Here is a 20,488-nt window from a genome sequence, read left to right on the forward strand (position 1 = left end):
ACAGCAGATGATGAGCATAAGAAGATCCAAAAGTTGCTTTTTATTTCCTTCTGTCGCCGACAACGTGTGATAAACACCTGAAGATTAATCACCTGGAGATTAATTAACCTGGGAGGCTGCGCTGCAGGAAGAGGCGGCCAGCAGATAAACGCAGAGATCAATAATAGTGGAAATGAAATAAGAGAAATGGGGGGGGGGGGTGATAAAGTGCAGATAGAATCAGCAGGCGTTTGAATTCTCATTCCGCCTTAAAAGGCCTCATCAACTGGCAGCAGCGACTCAATTAGCAAAGGAACACGCCGCCGCGCGCCAGCCTGTCTCCCTCGCCGATAACCTCGCTCACCCTGGTTGCATTAGCGCACACAAACACTAACACGCGCACACAAACACTAACACACGCACACAAACACGCACACACGCACACAAACACTAACATGCGTACACAAACACTAACACACGCACACAAACACGCACACACGCACACAAACACTAACATGCGTACACAAACACTAACATGCGTACACAAACACTAACACGCGCACACAAACACTAACACACGCACACAAACACGCACACACGCACACAAACACTAACATGCGTACACAAACACGCACACACGCACACAAACACTAACATGCGTACACAAACACTAACATGCGTACACAAACACGCACACACGCACACAAACACGCACACACGCACACAAACACTAACATGCGTACACAAACACGCACACACGCACACAAACACTAACATGCGTACACAAACACTAACATGCGTACACAAACACGCACACACGCACACAAACACTAACATGCGTACACAAACACTAACATGCGTACACAAACACTAACATGCGTACACAAACACTAACATGCGTACACAAACACTAACATGCGTACACAAACACTAACACACGTACACAAACACGCACACATACGGCCTCTGCCATACTTCAAAGGTTCTTTGCATGGCAGGATAAGAACACGCTACATCCACGCCGGGCGCCGTGGTGGTCATGTGACTCTGGAAAGAGTTGATTAGGTACACCTGCTGTCAATCTGCCTTCCTCATGACCGGTGTAGCGTCATCCCCGTCATCCCGTCATCCCCGTCATCCCCGTCATCCCGTCATCCCGTCATCCCCGTCATCCCCGTCATCCCCGTCATCCCCGTCATCCCGTCATCCCGTCATCCCCGTCATCCCGGTCTTCCGGCGTCCATGCCATCCCATTCTTGGCCCATGTTGGCGTTTCAGCCGTCAAGGCGGTGTCACGTTGACAGAAGCAATGGCGTGCGTCACCAACATGAAAGATGATCATGATACGTATGTTATTATTCCCTATGGCATATAATCCCAATAATCCCAACACCGGTGCTTTATTTGGCAACAACAATAAAGAAAAGGCGAGTTGTTTGGGAGCAGCGAAAGGTTTGTCCAGTCGGGCTTTTATGTTGGAATCTCGTCCTGTATCCCCCAATCATTTCTTTCCGGGACCCTCATCCATGATTCCCGGGACGGTTGGGTTTCTCACGGGTAATCCCGCTGCTGCTGATTGGTGCAGCATATAGACGCTATTACGGTATTGTTATTATTTCCATGCTGCCTCCCCGTACACAGCGTCTATTTTCTCAAACTTCTACAGGATGTCAAATGAACAAACGCACAGGAAGTTGGAGGAAAACAAGAAAGCTCCCTGGGGGAGGTAACGCCGCTATCCTGACCGCGTGTCTATCAATCGCCATGCTGAAGATGTGTTATTAATAACAGGATGACTGGCTGTGATTTAGGAATGATGTTATTCCCATGGAAGCGTGGAGTAGGACAAGCGGAAGGCATTGGCTGCCACTGGGGGTGTACCTAATAAAGTGGGGGGGTCTTGGTGTCCACGCATGTACGTTTGGACCCGTCCACCCCTGGCAGGGGGCCTATCAGCACGGATCTGGTGTCCAAACAAAGACAGGCACCAGCGAGGCGGACAGATTCACCTCGGTAGGCGCCACACCGCCTTGCCCCCCCCCTCGCTGGAGGACATTGGCCCCCCCAGGCTGTTGCACAACCGCCCTCTATTTAGAAGGCCCCCTCAGCAGCCACCCAGCCGAGGCTCTCTGGCATCTCGTCCCATCCTCATGCCGGCCTGCAGGGGGCAGCGTGGCCAGCGCCCCTCATCGCGTATCAAAACATATCACAAAATAACATATCATATCATATCATATCATAACATATCATAACATATCATAACATATCATAACATATCATAACATATCATAACATATCATAACATATCATAACATATCATATCATATCATATCATAACATATCATAACAAGGGAAGCAAAGGCCAGCTAGGAACTTCCAGGAGGTTTAAGTAGACAAACATGTTGCATCACTTCTTCTTCAATGTGGGACTTTTCCATCGGATCATTTTTCCAAAGTCCAAAGAAAAACCAAATCATGTTGCGTCCGTCAGCACAAGTCATTCTTTTACTGCTCGTTAATTATTCACATCATCACCACATCATTTGTGGCTTCAATATTTGAACAATTGTTTGTCAGAAATACTCCATGATGGAAATAGTTCATATTGTTTTCAACTTTTACTGAAGTGTCCCAAAGTAGAAAATGAAATGATTTGTAATAAAACTTCTTTCCTATTGTCAGCTCCTTTCATCTCATTTGATAACTTCAATCATCAGGTCGTTTATTAATAAATAAAATAAACACTATTAGCTATTCATTAGCTAATATTTATATTACTTACATATATTCATAACATTTATATTTCATAACTACAATCATTAGGCCGTTTATAAATAAATACAATGAACACTATTAACTATACATTAGCTAATATGAATATTACATTCATATATTCATAACTTCAATTTTAGCTGCACGGCAGCAGAGTGGTTAGCACGCAGGCCACACAGCTAGGAGACCCGAGTTCGATTCCACCATCTCTGTGTGGCGTTCGCATGTTCTCCCCGTGCATGCGTGGCTTTTCTCCGCGTACGCCGCCCCCCCCCCCCCATTCCAAAAACACGTTAGCTTCATTGGCCATTCCAAGATCAGACTCGTCAAACATCAGCCGTGACAGCTTGAACTCACAGGGGAGGAATGATGACTCACTGCCTGGTTCAGGAATCCTCTCGGGACATACGCTGCTGTGGAAATTCATGGAAGTTCATGGAAGTTCCCTCCACTGACTTGGCAGGCGAGGCCTGGAAATGTCCTCAGGCAGGACAGCTTTGGACGTCATCAAGTCATGCTAGGGGACGGCATGGGGGAACATACCGTGGAAGGAGAATTAGGATTAGGATTAGGAGACCCTTTCATACTGCCTTGGTGTTCAATCAGGGTTAGACTTGGGATTAATTATGGCTAGTGTGAGGGTTTGGATTATGGCTAGGGTTTGGTTTAGGGTTAGGGTTAGGGATTGGATTATTGTTATTAAGGTAGAGATTACGATTAGGAATAGGGTTGGGATTAGGTTTGGATTATGGTTAGGACAGCTCAGCCTCGGGTTAGAACGATGTCAACCTGTCCATTTTCCTGTAGAAGCAAGATACTGTAGATTTCCCACGTGGTTGTGCTGTGTAAGTGTAACGTGACGGAATGAAGAGGCAGTGTAAATCCCGATCCTGGCAATTTTCCTGCCGCAGCACCTTTCACACATGCTGCAGACATTCCAACATTTCACCCAGATGCTGTTCCGTAAGAACTAACACGGAATGGGGGGACAGAGTTGATGGCACCGACACGGAGCGCTTGAGGCGTTTACATTTCTCTCAGCTAGCATTTGTCAGTTGGAGCCGTGTCCCGATTCTTAGGCTTGTGGTGAGGAAATGCCGGGATGGGATGAGCATGAAAGAGGCTTTTGCTGTGAATCCCAAGTATTTGACTTGGAAATAAAGTCACAAGTGATGCCTTTGCGCACTAATTGCATCTTTTCATAAGAAGGTTTGGATTGGCAAAGACGGAATGGGATTCTTTCCAGGCAGCTGCTTCATGAAATATTCATCTACACAACCCAGTTGGTGTGACCTCATCATCCAATATTTATATATTTATATATCTAATATCCATCTTTCCAACCTGGATGTGCTACCTTCTGATGGAGGCCCCAAACAATAGCTAGCTGATGATGATAAATGATGATGCTGCCTTCTTCACAGGGAGGGTTTGCATCTGCCGCTGCCGCCCAACAGTTAGCGCCACCTAGCCACCATTGGAGAACACCACGTTCCCAAGTTGAACCTTGCTTTATTCATCCATTTTCTACCCCTTATCCTCACCAGGCTCGTGGGGGTGCTGGAGCCTATCCCAGCTGTCTTTATTCAGGTTTTATAGATTTTTATGCTTGAAAATGCTTCATTCAGGTCAAAATATGTTGACTCATGTTTAGTTTTTAACAATCATGAAACAGATCATTTAGGAATGAAAATTGTAGATCGAGGGAGGGGGCCATGTTTGAGTATATGTTAAATACCATGATATTAATAAAACAAATAAATACTCTAAAATAGGGTTGGGCGATAAGACCATATCAAATGTAAATTCAGCAGAGTGTCGTATAAAAAGCTACAAACCCTACGCCGTCCCACCAAATAGACTTGTGTCTAATGGTAAAGCACATGTATGTGTTGGTAACAATCTGGCGAACCTTTCTAATGGCTGTCAGCCTCTGTACACACTGCTACTCCATCTCCAACCAACTGGAATGCCTGTGGCTGCCATGAAGGAAGATGTAGTCCCCCATGCCATCCCAACTGCGTATGGAAGATTTTTCTGTCATTTGTTTTGGAGAATGTGCATTTATGGCCAAGACGAGCTACGTTCACAAATAACCGCGCTTCTCGGATTTTTTCAGTCTGAACTTGCACCGGTCACCGAGCACCGTAAACCTTCCTTACATTAAAGCCCTAAAATACAACCTGGTGAGAATATACTCATCCAAGTCCCACACACAGCCACACAAGCTAACCCCGTTAGCTTCCACTCGGGCTCTGAAGTCCGGTTGTGAGTAAACAGTTTCTCATCAACAGTTCATTCACCTTCTCGTCTCCATTGTCATGTGGTTGGCGACCAAGGTTCTATTCTTCCAGCCCTGCAACATGCTGCCAACACCCCGTCATAGAGGACAAGGTGGCGGGCTGCACTTTCCTCGCTCTGCCGGTATAAACTGTTTGCATGCTTAACACGATCCAGTGTCGCCATCCAGTGGTCGTAGTTAGAACAGCAGTCAATTTGATTGAAAATGCAGCTTATTTTTATACTTCATGACATCGTCTCGCGGCCGCATTAAACCCAACTGCGGGCCTGATCTGACCCGCGGGCGTACGTTTGACACCCGTGCCCTAGATGGAGGGAGGGAGCCATGTTTAGGCATGACGTAACAACTCAAGGCTGGCTTTGGTAGCATCCCACCCGTAGAGGTCAGCCATCTGACACCCCCATCCCGACCTGGCACGGAGAAGAAAGAATGGTCCTGCCGTATCTCCCTGTCCTTTCCCAGAGTGAGGGCGCGCAACAAGGAAGAACCTGAGTGAGGAGGCTGTTAGCTAGCTGAAAGATTTATTCGTACATAGAAAAGATCTCAGCTTCCAATCTAACCTGAGTTAACCTGAGGCTGCTACGGGGGTGGGGGTGAGGTGGGGAGGGGGGGGGGTCTTCCTCGTGCTGCGCAGGCAGGAGAAAACAAAGGAATTAGCAACAATATGCTTGTGTGTGATTATCAACATCCACATCTGCGGGGGCGGAGCTACCATCCATTTGGCCTGGCTGACACGGTCCCATCCAACACGACCTAGCAATGACTGGGTCCTACTTTTAGAGCCCGAGTGGGCGTCCTGAGGTGAGAGCTGGATGGGGTGCACGCCCGCAACAATCCACGCCCCCCTTCCTGTCACCTTCAGCCCCCATTTCCTATCTTCACGTGGCCTAGAAAACAAGACACGTGCTGGGCTGTTTCACGCCAATGCCCGACAATTCCAGTAGAGCGTTTAGTCCCCGGCCCAGGCTCGGCGTCCAGCCAGCGAGCGCTTTGGGTCCACGTGAGCGTCCATGTAACTGCTCTCCATTACATCAGCTGTCAGCAAGCACACTCATAAATTAAAACATTCACAACTCAAAGCACCAACTAAGTCCAAGGTCATATTCATAAGAACCAGAACCAGAACCACAATCGTATGGGCGGGGCACAGACAAAAGGCTGACTTCATGAAATCAAATGAGAAAGGTGTTTGGTTGCCATGGCGCTCCTGGCGGATGTGCACGTGCTCATGCACGTGTGGTGGTCAAAAGCTCAGCAAGTCAGCCGGAGGAGGGATCTCCACTTGGAGGAGGGATCTCCACTTGGAGGAGGGATCTCCACTTGGAGGAGGGATCTCCACTTGGAGGAGGGATCTCCACTTGGAGGGGGGGATCTCCACTTGGAGGAGGGATCTCCACTTGGAGGGGGGATCTCCACTTGGAGGAGGGATCTCCACTTGGAGGGGGGGATCTCCACTTGGAGGGGGGGATCTCCACTTGGAGGGGGGGATCTCCACTTGGAGGAGGGATCTCCACTTGGAGGAGGGATCTCCACTTGGAGGAGGGATCTCCACTTGGAGGAGGGATCTCCACTTGGAGGGGGGGATCTCCACTTGGAGGAGGGATCTCCACTTGGAGGAGGGATCTCCACTTGGAGGGGGGCTCTCCACTTGGAGGGGGGATCTCCACTTGGACGAGGATGCAGTCCCTAATGTCAATCTTCCCAAGTCATTGTTTGCCACCTCTCCTTCCGTTGGGGGAGGGGCCCGGGGCGTTCCTTCACTGCGGCGGCGTCTCCCCAACCATCTCGATGCCGTGCTGCTGGAGCTGCGCTCTCAGCAAAGCATTCTCATTCTTCAGTTCCTCGATCTTCACAACGACAAGAGAACAGGCATCGTTAGGGTAATTCAGCCCCCCCCCAAACAAAAAGACAACTCCGATATGTAGCGTTAGCTTTGGTTAGTGGCCTGAGGCATTGGGCGCCAGTGTGCGCTGAAGCTAGCTGCTAGCCTGTGGCCCCACAGGCGTCACTATAGCAGTAAGGTAGTTCTTGGGCGTAATGTGTTCATAATAATAATAATGATGATGATGATAACAATAACAATAATAACGATGTGCTTCATACGCAGCTCACATGATGGAAATGGGGCCTAGTTGGCTTTTTGGAGTTTTTTTCAGAGGGCTTTCTAGACGGAGAAGGTGTGTCCCATTACGTGCATTCTTAGCTGCTGCTTTCATCTCCTTCAAGCAGAGAAAAGACAAAGACGTGTGTTGATGTCTCACATACAGTCAGGATTGTGGATGTGGCTGATGATGATGATGATGATGATGATGATGATGATGATGATGGTTTTGTGGGTTATAGGAAGTTGGCAGTTAGACAAGTTAATAACCGCCGGGGGCTACAACGTGCACAGGCGTGTTGGTGCATGAGCAACCATGGCAGGACGAGGGCCACCTCCAAGCAAGCTCACGTTGGGCTTTGGCTTTATCTGATGCAAGGTGGTGGTTATGATTCATAACTGGTGGGAGGAGCCATGGCATTGAAAAGCTGCATCAAGCCTGGGTATGCCGCTTGCAGCCATGTTTAGCGTGGCCTTAGACCCCTGACAAGTGTTTGTGGTCATTTCCATGGTGCTAGGTGGTGCCTTTATTAATAACTGGTGGGAGGAGCCATGGCATTGGATGCGCTTAACTGTGCCAAAAACAGGCCACGTGTGTTTACTTCTGTCATTACTAACTGGCATGCACACGTACTCCCTTCCTGTCCACCCACTGTCCCACCACTTTAGTCCACGCGGGGTGAATGGAAGCTGTGGAAGGCCGCCCCCACGAAGGAGCTGTTTATGGTATCGTTAACGCCCCCCCACCCCCACAAGCAGCCGAGGGAAACCTGCATGCGTTTGGAAGGGTTTGATTTCTCGCCTGACAATACTGGGGAGCGGATCAGCATGCAGGTCGGCTGCCAGAGTGTTTTATTCCCGACGTCTCTCGGAGCGCCGGGTGCAGGTAGAGAAGTCTTTGATGGTTTGGAAGCTTGTGTGATGAGGAGCTACATGAGCTGAAAGCACTCCGGGATCCACTCAGAGAAGATACATGAGTGGATTTCATGCTCCGGGGGCTTGAGGGAGGCTGGAGTACGTATATATTTGAACCCGTTTCATCTGGAATACCGGCTGCCATCATACGTGAAGTCACTGCTGAGGCCACAGGAACACGACAACATGACAACACGACAACACGACAACACGACATGACGCAAGGCCGCGCCTACCTGCTGCCTGCACAGCTCATTGTCCACCTGGATCCTCTCCACCTCCTTCAGACTCTCCTGTAGCCGCTGGTTGCTTTGCCTCAGCTCTCGGATGTAGTCGCAGGCTTTAGACAGGATGCCGCCTTTGCTCTGGAAGGACAGCGGTTGGGATTACGGCCGGCTACCTTCTGGGACGACAGACCACTTACAGCTCCAGTTTTGGTGCTGTCCATGTTGCAGTCAGGGATGATTTTGGACAGCGTCACGATCCAGTTGTTGATTTTGTCCCTCCGCCGCCTCTCGACTAAAGAGCAAGAGGAAGAAGAGGTCACCCGGGGCTGGAAAAGCTCCTTGACTTGGAGGTCTTCCAGAAATGCTGCCGGGCTTTGACGGCTCCACAGCAGCCCCTAGTGGCCACGTACACAACTTGGCTGCTCCGAAACTTTTTGTGTCGTCCTGTCAAAGTCCAAACTTGACCATCACGGCTAATTACCCACCTTCGTTGTGTTGCGCTCTTCTCTTCTCATCCCGCGGCGTCCGAGGGCCGTCCATTTTCCTTTGAAGAGACAGAAACACATCCATCACCAATCCTGCTGTTGTAGGTCACATCATTGCTTCATGAGGTTCTAGATGTTCTAGAGGTTCATGTTAAGATATTGTAGGTCACATCATTGCTTCATGAGGTTCTAGATGTTCTAGAGGTTAATGTTAAGATATTGTAGGTCACATCATTGCTTCATGAGGTTCTAGATGTTCTAGAGGTTAATGTTAAGATATTGTAGATCACATCATGGCTTTATGAGGTTCTAGATGTTCTAGAGGTTAATGTTAAGATATTGTAGATCACATCATTGCTTCATGAGGTTCTAGATGTTCTAGAGGTTAATGTTAAGATATTGTAGATCACATCATTGCTTCATGAGGTTCTAGATGTTCTAGAGGTTAATGTTAAGATATTGTAGGTCACATCATTGCTTCATGAGGTTCTAGATGTTCTAGAGGTTAATGTTAAGATATTGTAGATCATATCATGGCTTTATGAGGTTCTAGATGTTCTAGAGGTTAATGTTAAGATATTGTAGATCACATCATTGCTTCATGAGGTTGTAGATGTTCTAGAGGTTAATGTTAAGATATTGTAGATCATATCATGGCTTTATGAGGTTCTAGATGTTCTAGAGGTTAATGTTAAGATATTGTAGATCACATCATTGCTTTATGAGGTTCTAGATGTTCTAGAGGTTAATGTTAAGATATTGTAGGTCACATCATTGCTTTATGAGGTTCTAGATGTTCTAGAGGTTAATGTTAAGATATTGTAGATCATATCATGGCTTTATGAGGTTCTAGATGTTCTAGAGGTTAATGTTAAGATATTGTAGATCATATCATGGCTTTATGAGGTTCTAGATGTTCTAGAGGTTAATGTTAAGATATTGTAGATCATATCATGGCTTTATGAGGTTCTAGATGTTGGTGGTGAGGAGGAGGCAGACTGCTCGGGATCTAATTTGATTAGCTCATTTGCAGGAATGTGCTGGTGGTGTTGGTTTCAGTTCTGCGGACAGCAGACAGGGTGGCCGGTTTTTCAACTTGACTCCATTCACTGGCGATTCATTCCCTCTCCAGGGGGTGTGTGTCTGCTAGTGGCCCCGCCTCCTCCCAGAGACAAAGCGACTATATGCCTGTCTCACTCTGTTGTTCTATGGAACGCCCTTTGGAACGTCTACAGCACGCTCCGATGGAGCTTGCGTTTGGACAAGATACGTTCCCTGTTTAGGTTTCAGATAATGTCCATGAGATACTCACGCAGGAAAGGGCTGTGTGCGCGGGGCGATGCTCCGTGCGGCGCCCGTCTGAATGACATCGGGAGGGGTCATCATCACGTAGAACTGGCCTGTGGAGGGCATGGTAGTCATCGGTCAATGAAATCCCCAGCGTCTGCACACACTGTCAATGCAAGTGTTGTTGCCCCAATCACAGCGTGCACAACAGCCATTGCAGCCCTATCAAAGCATCAAAGGTGATCAGGATCTTTTTATGAGGTGCGTCGGTGTCATGGTGACAACGCTGCAGGACGCACTGAGGACTTGGCGCATTCACCATGTACCGACGGGGCTGCAGAACATGTGACAACAGGAAGTTGCCCTTCAAATCACCCCGGACTTTTCCTAATCTAAGGTAACACTTATTCAGACCTTCTTCACTCTCCTCCTCAAAACAGCAATTTCTCTTTTTTGAAAGAGGAGGTGTGGTTCACCAGGAATGCTTCTACAGTGGACTAATGAGGTGCGTTTGCATCCCCGGACGTATGTATTGTGAGTTTACTGGTGCAACATCACACATTGTTATTCACTTGTTAAAAGAATACCACATCCTCTCGACTTGTGCACCAGTCACGCAGGATCCTTAGTCCACGGTAGAAGCATTCATAGTGAACCACGGCTGGTTTTTCCAAGGAGTGCAGTTCTCCTGGTCGGTAAATTTAGCAGGTCAATATGCATGAAAACCTGTTCTTTCATTGAAAAGCTGCAGCTTCCACCTGCAGTAAATGTAAGAAAGAGACAAGCCACGACACCCACAGGGGGCCTGGCTGTTTACGTTTGTGCAACCGCCCATCTTCTAAGCATGACACCTCCGCTGGCCTCTTGGCGGAGGTGCAGCTCACATGACAAAGCGTGCCGTCCATTCACGTGGCTTCATTTGCCCTCCCAATGTGTGTCATGTGGCCCCAACATACGCTAGCCCAGCCAGGTCAAGGCTGAGCAAATCAACTAGACACTATCAGCAGACTCCTGAATGGGATGACCTCAATGAAGGTCAGCAGGGAACCTTCGCGTTATTTCTATTTCTATCTACATTTTCACAATCCAAACAACTACATGAGCTTGCTTTTGTCTCCAGATATCGACAAGTCTTTTTTCCTTATTATCAATGTTTCAACTATTTATTTATTTACTATTTTTAGTTATTCCTTCCGGCTATCTAATCAACATTATCATCAATATACATGATCCACTATTGGTCCTATAGAAGGCCAGTGTTCAACAAATCCCAATGGTAAATCAAAAATACAAGCTCAACAGTTGAAATGATGAGCTAAAAAGTCCCAAATGGGATTAAAAAAAAGAGTGCATGTGCTGAGCGCTCCAGTGGGCTCCAGTGGGCTCCAGTGGGCTCCAGTGGGCTCCAGTGGGCTCCAGTGGGCTCCGTTGGGCTCCAGTGAGCTCCAGTGGACCTCCAGTGAAGAAGACGGCACATGCGCAGTTTGTATCACTTAACTTCGCTTAACTTCTATTTTTTCAGAATCTGGACTTTTTAGCTCATCGTTTCAACTTTCTATCTCATAATCTGGATACGATAGTTCATCACTTAATTTTTTTTATCTCATAATCTAGTTTTTGTATCTCATCATCTGGATATTTTGTTAATAATCTGGATTTTTTTAGCTCATCATTTCAACTTTCTATCTCATAATCTGGACGTTATAGCGCATTTCAATTTTTTATCTCATGATCTGGATTTTTTTTAGTTCATAATCTGGATTTTTTTAGTTCATAACTTCATATTTTAGCTCATAATATGGACTTTTTAGATCATAACAGTTTCTCCATGAATGTATTATTTCTTCTTCCATGACTAAATCTTATATGCATAAACCCCATGACACGTTCTCATTCCTTTCTTTCCCATTAGGAGTTCATTGCTGAGACCTGGATTCAATCCCACAGGATTGGGGAAGATGCCAGGCCGTTACTTGAATGAAGCTGTGCTAAGCATGTTGGGAATCAACTTAACCATCACCATGACGACCACGGCAGGCAGAAGTGAGCCAGTGATGTCACGGCAACAACAACAACAACATTGAGGAAGCGATGCCGCGGGACATGTGACACCAAGTAAATCCATGTTCAGCGGTCACATGGCCATTGCCTTACTTTGGGGGAGAAAAGAGGAAGGGACTTGGCGGACATTATCACTATATCACCAACTGGGTGCAACAGTACGTACCTCGTGTTTAAGATGACCGTTTGGTTCATTTTGGGTAGAGTATGGGAAGAAAATGCAAAAGATAACATCTTGAATGCCTTCAAAGGAAACATAGAGTGCATTGGGAAAGTATTCACAGCGCTTTATTTTTTCCACATTTGTTTGCCACAGCCTAATTCCAAAATGGATTAAATTCATACTTTACTCTAAAATTCTGCAAACAACACCCCATAGTGACAATGTGAAAAAGTTTTTCCAAATAAAAAAATGAATAATCACATATGTATCCACAGCCTTTACTGTGAAGCTCCAAATAGAGCTCAAGTGCATTCTGTTTCCACTGATCATCCTTGAGATGTTTCAGTAGCTTCAGTGGAGTCCACCTGTGGTCAGGTCAGTTGGTAGGACATGATGTGGAAAGGAAGCCCCCCGTCTCCGTACGGTCCATATGGTCCCAGGGGTTACAGTGCATGGCAGACCCAAAAGCAAGCGTGAAGACGAAGGAATTGGCAGTAGACCCCCGGGACAGGATTGTCTCCGGGCTCCAAGGGTGGGGAAGGTTACACAAACATTTCTGCTGCTTTGAAGGTTCCAATGAACACAGTGGCCTCCATCATACCGAAGTGAAGAAGTTTGGAACCACCAGGACTCTTCCTAGAGCTGGCCGGCCATCTAAGCTGAGGGATCGGGGGAAAAGGGCCTTAGCCAGGGAGGTGACCAATGACCCAACTGTAACTCTGTAAGAGCTCCAGCGTTCTTCTGTGGAGAGAGGAGAATCTTCCAGTAGGACAACCATGTCTGCAGCAATCCACCAATCAGGCCTGTACGGTCAAAGGCACATGGCAGCCTGCCTGGAGTTTGACAAAAGGCACCTGAAGGACCCTCAGACCATGAGAAACTAAATTCTTTGGAGACCAAATGGAACTCTTTGGAGTGAATGCCAGGCGTTATGTTTGGAGAAAACAGGAACCTGCTCATCAGCAGGCCAATAGCATCCCTACAGTGAAGCATGGTGTGGCAGCGGCAGGAACTGGAAGACCAGTCAGGATGGAGGGAAAGATGGCTGCAGCAATGTACAGAGACATCCTGGATGAAGACCTGCTCAAGAGGGCTCTTGACCTCAGACCGCAGCCACGGTCCATCTTTCAGCAGGACAATGACCCTAAGCACACAGCTAAGATCTCAAAGGAGTGGCTTCAGAACATCTCGGTGAATGTCCTCGAGTAGCCCAGCCAGAGCCCAGACCTGAATCCAATGGAACATCTCTGGACACATCTGAAAATGGCCAACGTGATGGAGCCCCAGAGGTACTGCAAAGAGGAATGGGCAACACTGGCCAAAGATAGGTGTGCCAAGCTGGGGCATCATATTCAAAACCCCCCGAGGCTGGAATTGGGCAAAGGCTGTGAATGCTATGGTCATTATTTTTTACTTCTTTGTTTTTAATACATTGGCAACAATAAAAAAATTGACATTGCCGTTATGGTGTGTTGTGTGGGGGCATGATACTGGGCCTGGCACCAGACAAACCATGTGATAACCTATAATGATCACAACTTCTTAGTGTGTTTATGAAATCGGGTTATATTGCTATTGGCCATGAGGGCTGCAAGACTCATCAGTGAAGTGAAGAATGGGCGGGCTGGTAAAAGTTGTGGTGTGTTGAAATGAGCTCCAGTTAAGCGGCCTGACAAAACGTGCCCAGTGTTGCCACCATGCATGAAGTGACGTTACGCCCGTTCCAAAGCAAACACGAGAGCCAGACTCACCTCCTGCCTGCGTGAGCGTGGAGTCGGCAGCAGCGGCCTGCACGGACACGGCGCCATCGCTCACCGCTGTGGCGGGGAAGTATGTGAAGCGTGCCTCTCCCCCTGCCCCCCCGCCTGCTCCTCCCACCGCCTCCCCCGCCGGACTTCCACCATTGCTGAAAGGGTTCTGGATCACGGCCTGTGGCAGATAAAAGACAGACAGAGGAGAGCTGAGTGGAGCAGTCAGCGCAGGTAAAATCGGCAGGCCTCGCTTTCTTGTCAGACTGAGTAGAGCAGTCGCCCGAGACCACCCCGCCCCACCCAGCACGGCAAAGTGCTGTTTGACAGCTGCACTAAAGTGGAGTGGAAAGAAGCAACGTGAGCAAAGCTAAAGCAAGCACCACAAAGCAACCCCATGCGTTTCCAAGCTGAAATGGAATTGAAAGTGCCAATGATTGATGTCATCAACTCCTGTCTGCATTCCCCACCCCGTGGAACCTGAAGACGGCAAACACCATCCTCGGCAGACAAACATTTGACCTCATGTACCGTTTGCAAAGTTGACAAGGGATTAAAAAGGTTGGGGTTCCTTCCTGGAGGTGTACTACCAACTCAAAGTCTGCACCTCAGGAGAATGCAGTGACAAACCAAGTTTTTTTATGGAAGCAATACACAGGAATAACATCAAGTATTAAACGTGTACCTGCAGAATCAAAATGGGTTCCATAGGCCAGCTGTATCAAGAGAAAAAGACTAATACCGCTGCCTTTTTATTGCCGTAGTTGTAGATGCAACTCTGATATTTGGATGTAGTGCAATCCACAATAATACATGCTCTTCATGTTGTGGTCAATGAGTGTGGTGCAGCGATGCCACCTAAGGGCAAAAACAGACACTACAGTTGGCCCCGCTATATTGCACTTCACAAAATAATGAATTCATAAATGACAGCTGTTTGCTGGTTGACTGTGACCCATTATTAGTCACAAATATAGAAAGACATTGTGGTCACTAAGCATCACTAACATTATGAGGCATGATGTTACATTACCCTTTACTCTGCATGGAGACTGGCTACTGAACCAGCAGAACCCAGCAGACATGCTCTGGCCCACACGGGCATGGCCTGCCCGATCAAGAGATCATTCTGTGTGGAAGTTGTAAGTTCTTGGTTTCTGTGTCCTTGTTCCCCACTGCGTTTGAAACACTAAGTTTCAATAAGTCGGTTAAAGTTAGGGCTAGCTAGCTAGCTCGTGAGCTTGCGATCCTAGCAGTGGCCGTCTGTTACGTCCCTGCAGTCATCTGGCGGGTAAAAGTGACTATAGGGGTGTTATTTAACAAGCTATTCACAAGATATTCACACAATTTGGAAAACAGCGATGGAGATTATTGGAGATGCTGTGGAACAAAGCACTGTGGGTCTAGGGTCTAATGGACGACTCATGTTGGTCCAAACAGTGGGTGAGTGGACGAAGAAAGGATATCACAGGAAGTTAGGAGGAGGTTAGGTGCAGCTCTAGTGTCATGTCGACAAATGATGGAATGAATGCTTTGTCTTCATGATTCTCAACATGATGGCATCTTATCATTTCCAGGAGGTTAAGGCTACGGATGGGTCTTTTTGGAGGTGCATGTGATGCTGTGTAGAAGATGCCTACCTAGGAGCAGTCAGGCGCATTGAGGGTGCATGTTGGCAGGTGTGATCTACGCATTGCAATACAAAAGTAACACCGGGTACAGATGGTGTAAAAACAGGAAAACTGCAATGGCAAAAAAAAGCATCTACCTGGGCGACAGCCTGTGGAGTGCCGCTAAAGGCAGCCGTGGACACCATGCTGACCGCCCCTCCGCCATCATTTCGTCCCTCCAGGTTCTGGTCAGTGACCTGGACGACGCGGTACGTGACCTGCAAGGTGGAAAGACACAGCGGCGTCACAATAAGCCCCCGTGACGGTACGTCAGCCACATGCGTACCTGGCTGGTGGACTTGGTGATCATATCTAAAGGTTGGCTGGGTGCGACTCCCGAGCAGCAGCACACGTGTCCAACCATCCCTTGCAAATGCTTACGTTTCACAATGTCCCGATTGGATCACCCAAAACAAGAAAAGTGGCCTTGTTTGTCCCGGAGTCTGAATTTGAAGGCCCGAATCATGTGACTCTCCTCCTGACTGACATGTGACAGCGGCCTCGTGCCAATCCCGGCCCCGCGCCGCAATCACATGATTGCTCACACTCTCCTTGTTGACGCCAAAACGAGCCACACGGATGAGTGGACTCGCTGAGGCGGGTGTTGGTGTCAAACATCCCAACCAGGATAAAGCGATGTCGGCGTCCTTTAGAGACCACCAGGACCACGTGACCACGTGACCACAGGCAGGTCGACCAGAAAGTGCTTGATGAGATGACAGAGGAGGGAAATGAGGCACAGCAACTCCTTCAGGCCATAGCAACGCTGCTAGACACGAAACTTGTACATGTACTGGTGGAAGTACCTGCTCAAATACATCCACTGGCAACACGCTAAATGTGTCCAAATTGTGGCCCGGGGGCCATTCCCATCTCGCATGTCATTTGTACTGACAACTGCTACATTTTCAAAATACAAGGAATTCATGATGCCTGAGACATATTACACTGTATACATTATACGTTACTCCCTCAGCTAGAACAGATAGCTTAGCATCTTTATTACACAACGTAGTGTTTTAAATCATCCAAATAGGGCAAGATACTGCAACTATGACATGTTATTGGATTGCAAGGTGTGCACGAAGCACTTTCGACAATGCCTAGCGCACTGCCACTTCTCATTGGCAGCAGCCAGGCCATACTTCAGTCTGTTTGGCTTCTCACCAAACCACACACCCCACAGGTTTGTGACACCCATTGGTAACGCAGCGTAAAACTAGACCGACTCATACTAGACCAGGTCTAGTCTTCAGGTTACATCCAGCCTGGCTCACATGTTGAGTTGCTGCATTAGGTAGGCAAAAAGAGCAGAGCGCTCCTATCATATAGAGGATCTTTGACTAGCACTTTGGCAGTAGGTTACCAAAGTCTTTTTTTGAGGTGATGATGCAACTGCACCATAGAAGACATGTTTGATGCAGTGTGAAGCTGTAAAGACAGCTAGATGGCTTTCCCATGGAATAAGCAAGCAGCAAGCTGAAAAGCACAAGCGTGCATGAACACATGCCCACAGTTGAAACATGAAAACGCTACCATTGTCGGAAGCACAGCCAGTACCAAGTCAGACTGGTGCAGGTGGCACCGCCAAGGTTTCCACTGTCGGGACTTACCTGTCCGCCCTCAGTGCGGAACTGATACTGTATGTTGTGATCCCCAAACGCCGCTGCCTGCTGTACGCTGGCTATGGTGACTGCCGTCTGCTCGTGGCTTCCGTCTGAAGAACCACAAGAGAGGACATCTCAGTTGGACATGGCCAGAGCAGTTGAACAGTGCCAACAATGTACGCTTTACACTCTTGCATCTTTGGGAAGTTCAAAGTAGAGATTGAAAATGCAACATGACCAAATGGGAGTGACATTACAAGAGTTTCAACTCAAACGTTTAAGACCATAGCTAAAAAAAAAAAAACATGCATGAAAAGTATGAAAAGGAGCGAGTCCTGAGTAGTTGTGCCCTTTTTGCTTAATGCCACTTTTTACAGGAGGATCGTGGGAATGTTGCTCTATTATTTTTTATTTTTGCCATATCAAACAAAATGAAAAAGACTGATGGTGCCACACTATCCTTCCATGTTTTAATCATGCAGTACTAGTCGCTCTTCTACTGGTTGACGTGGGAGCATTAGCTGCATATATGAGCATCAGTGCATGACTTATGGACGTGGTGGCACGGGCAAATGCTGGAGGCTTCATTACTTAGGAAGATACGATGATGAGCTGTCTGTCACACTAACAGCAGTGGAAGGACAGGGGCTACCTTAGCCTTGTATTTATTTATCTGGATGAAACCGTTACCTTCAGACGCCTGCACCTCTTCCTCTTGTTTATCTTGGCTGCAAGTGAAGAAAGACATGACACTTTTATTCAGTACCATATAACAATCATCAACATTACAGGAAAACTTTCCAATCCAGATCAATAACACCAGATTAGGACTACGGTACTCCCTCGTTTATGGCGCTGGCTGCAAGAAGACAATTGAACAATTTACTGTATGTTCCGGACCAAAAGTCACACTTTTTTTCCATAGGTTGGCTGTTTCTGCGACTTATTCTCCAGAGCGACTTATAAATGAAAAAACTGGACACCTTTTCTGTTCATGTTTATTTTTCACTGTAGCAGAATAACCATTGTGTTAGCATATCCTACACCTATTCAGCGTCTTCTCTATTCTTTCGTTGCGACTTATAGTCCAGAAAATACAGAATGCAGAGCAGGATTCCTTCTTTAGGAATGGAATACTTTTTTAATTACAGCATGGAAACCTGTTTACGATCTTCTAAATACGGTCTCTAACCTTATTGTGGCTCTCTAGACAAGAAATAACACCCCTATAATCACCTTTACACTCCTATTACCCAATATAATAATAAGAGAAAATAAGACATGTAGATGGTTTACAGAATTGATGGCGGACTAGTGCCAAATCTCTTATATCCTGATCTGATACGGATAGTGGATATTGGTGTGATATCTGCAAATCAATGAGTATTGGATGATATGGGCACCATGCAGTCCATTCCAGGCTCAGCACTAGAACTTGTACTCATCAAGCAGAGCCCACGCGATGCTAGCATAGGAGTGATGTCGGCCGTGTTGCTGTGTTTTTTCTTAAAGTCTGAAAAAGATGTCGGAGCTGAGTGCAAAGCATACGTTTCCTGCTGTGGCACAGTGGGGCCCTAACCCGATGGACAATTTGGAGTGGCCAATGAAGCTAACATGTTTTTGGAATGGGGGAGGAAAGCGGAGTACGCGGAGAAAAGCCACGCATGCACCGGGAGAACATGCAAACTCCACACAGAGATGGCAGAGAGTGGAATCAAACTCGGGTCTCCTAGCTGCGTGGCCTGTGCGCTAACCACTTGGTCTGTTTTCAAGAATATTCTGTAAAAACACTCATCAAAGATGTTCGATAAGACAGACAGGAATCATAAGACAGTTTGTATATCATGTGAATGTCCTTCCATTTTGAATCATTATTTGTAAATATGTACATGTTATCATATATTCTTTCTATTTTATTCCATTTCATATTTTATTTTTGCCTCTGCCAATGAACAACTGAGACCAAACAATTTCTCCTGTGGTGTGTTTAGCCTGGTTTTAGTATTAAGTACAGCACAGCCATCCTATGATATTGAGGATCTTTGACGAGGGGAGCCATACTTTTAATGTACTACTTTATTTATGACTATATTTGATGATGTTTCATGATATAGCAAAGCCTTACATTGCCATTATACAGAACCCAGACAAAACGTTGTGAAAATGTGTGCGCCCCCCCCCTCCTCCTCCACCCACAACAACTGAGTTGAACGGCCCGGGACTTGATGGTCCACTCTTGTTTTGTTTTAAAAGCTAGCTCATGCTAACTTTGCTAGCATCTTTCTGTTCATTTATACCAAACTAATGACCCTTCTTTGTGGCCAAAACGCACACAACTGTGCGTCCCACAAATCCACAAACTTCGATCGCCGACAAAGTGCACAAAAGTACTACACCGGTCCATACTTTGTCTATTAAAGCGCTCGCTACTCTGCCTGGTTAGCATGGTGCCGTGGTTAGCTGTTTGTCAGTTAGCCATTTTGACACGACTGTTTGTTTTGGGGGGTTTTACCTTGTGGTGTCCAGACTGTGTTCGAGCATATCCATCAGGGTCGTGGTGAAGTGTGCTGCTGAGTCCCAGGGACAGAGATGGAGGTGCTGATCACGGGAACAAACACTCGGGTCATGTGAGCGAGGCGGCCCAGGACACGTGAGACGAGGCTCCGCGGCGGTGAAGTCAAAATGGAGGCCGACGATGGCAGCGCTGCGAGTACTACAAGTACTACTGCCGCTGCCGATGCTGCTGGGTTAGGTGACTCGAAATGCTTCCTGCTCAGCGGCTACTACGAGCAACACCTTGTACGGCCCGAGGGCAGTAACACACGTTCATTTTCCCGACCCAACTGGGGCATTTAGCAACTTAAGAAACATTCGGTTGTCAGACGGGAAAACTTACGAGCAAATGGGAGGGGGTGGATACATTGGAACCAAACAGCGGTATTATCGACACCACGGGATCGATACCATGGGGTATTGCTACTATCGTATCGATAGCAGCGCGATGAGATCGATATAGGTCATTTCTCTTCAATGTTTATTTTTACAAATAATGAGTGATTTTTGTTTGCTTCTTCGTGTTGTTGTAAAAAGGCACTATAGCACTGAAATCTACTACCACACAAGCTTATCTGCTTCTTATACTATGAACACATAGTAAGTTGGTACACATTG

At 47.1% G+C, this 20,488-nt stretch overlaps 1 protein-coding gene across 1 annotated transcript; it reads right to left on the minus strand.

The window, feature by feature from the left end:
• Window positions 1-1,200: 1,200 nt before the first annotated feature.
• Window positions 1,201-20,248, minus strand: LOC131136805 (upstream stimulatory factor 2). The gene is given in 11 exon segments (XM_058084062.1): window positions 1,201-6,900; window positions 8,306-8,434; window positions 8,494-8,588; window positions 8,782-8,840; window positions 10,094-10,181; window positions 14,044-14,221; window positions 15,809-15,928; window positions 17,324-17,427; window positions 18,008-18,045; window positions 19,830-19,917; window positions 19,920-20,248. Coding segments are annotated over 11 exon segments (1,014 nt in total). The 5' UTR covers window positions 19,945-20,248; the 3' UTR covers window positions 1,201-6,810.
• Window positions 20,249-20,488: the final 240 nt, after the last annotated feature.

Source organism: Doryrhamphus excisus, chromosome 10 (assembly GCF_030265055.1).
Source record: "Doryrhamphus excisus isolate RoL2022-K1 chromosome 10, RoL_Dexc_1.0, whole genome shotgun sequence".
Taxonomy (NCBI): domain Eukaryota; kingdom Metazoa; phylum Chordata; class Actinopteri; order Syngnathiformes; family Syngnathidae; genus Doryrhamphus; species Doryrhamphus excisus.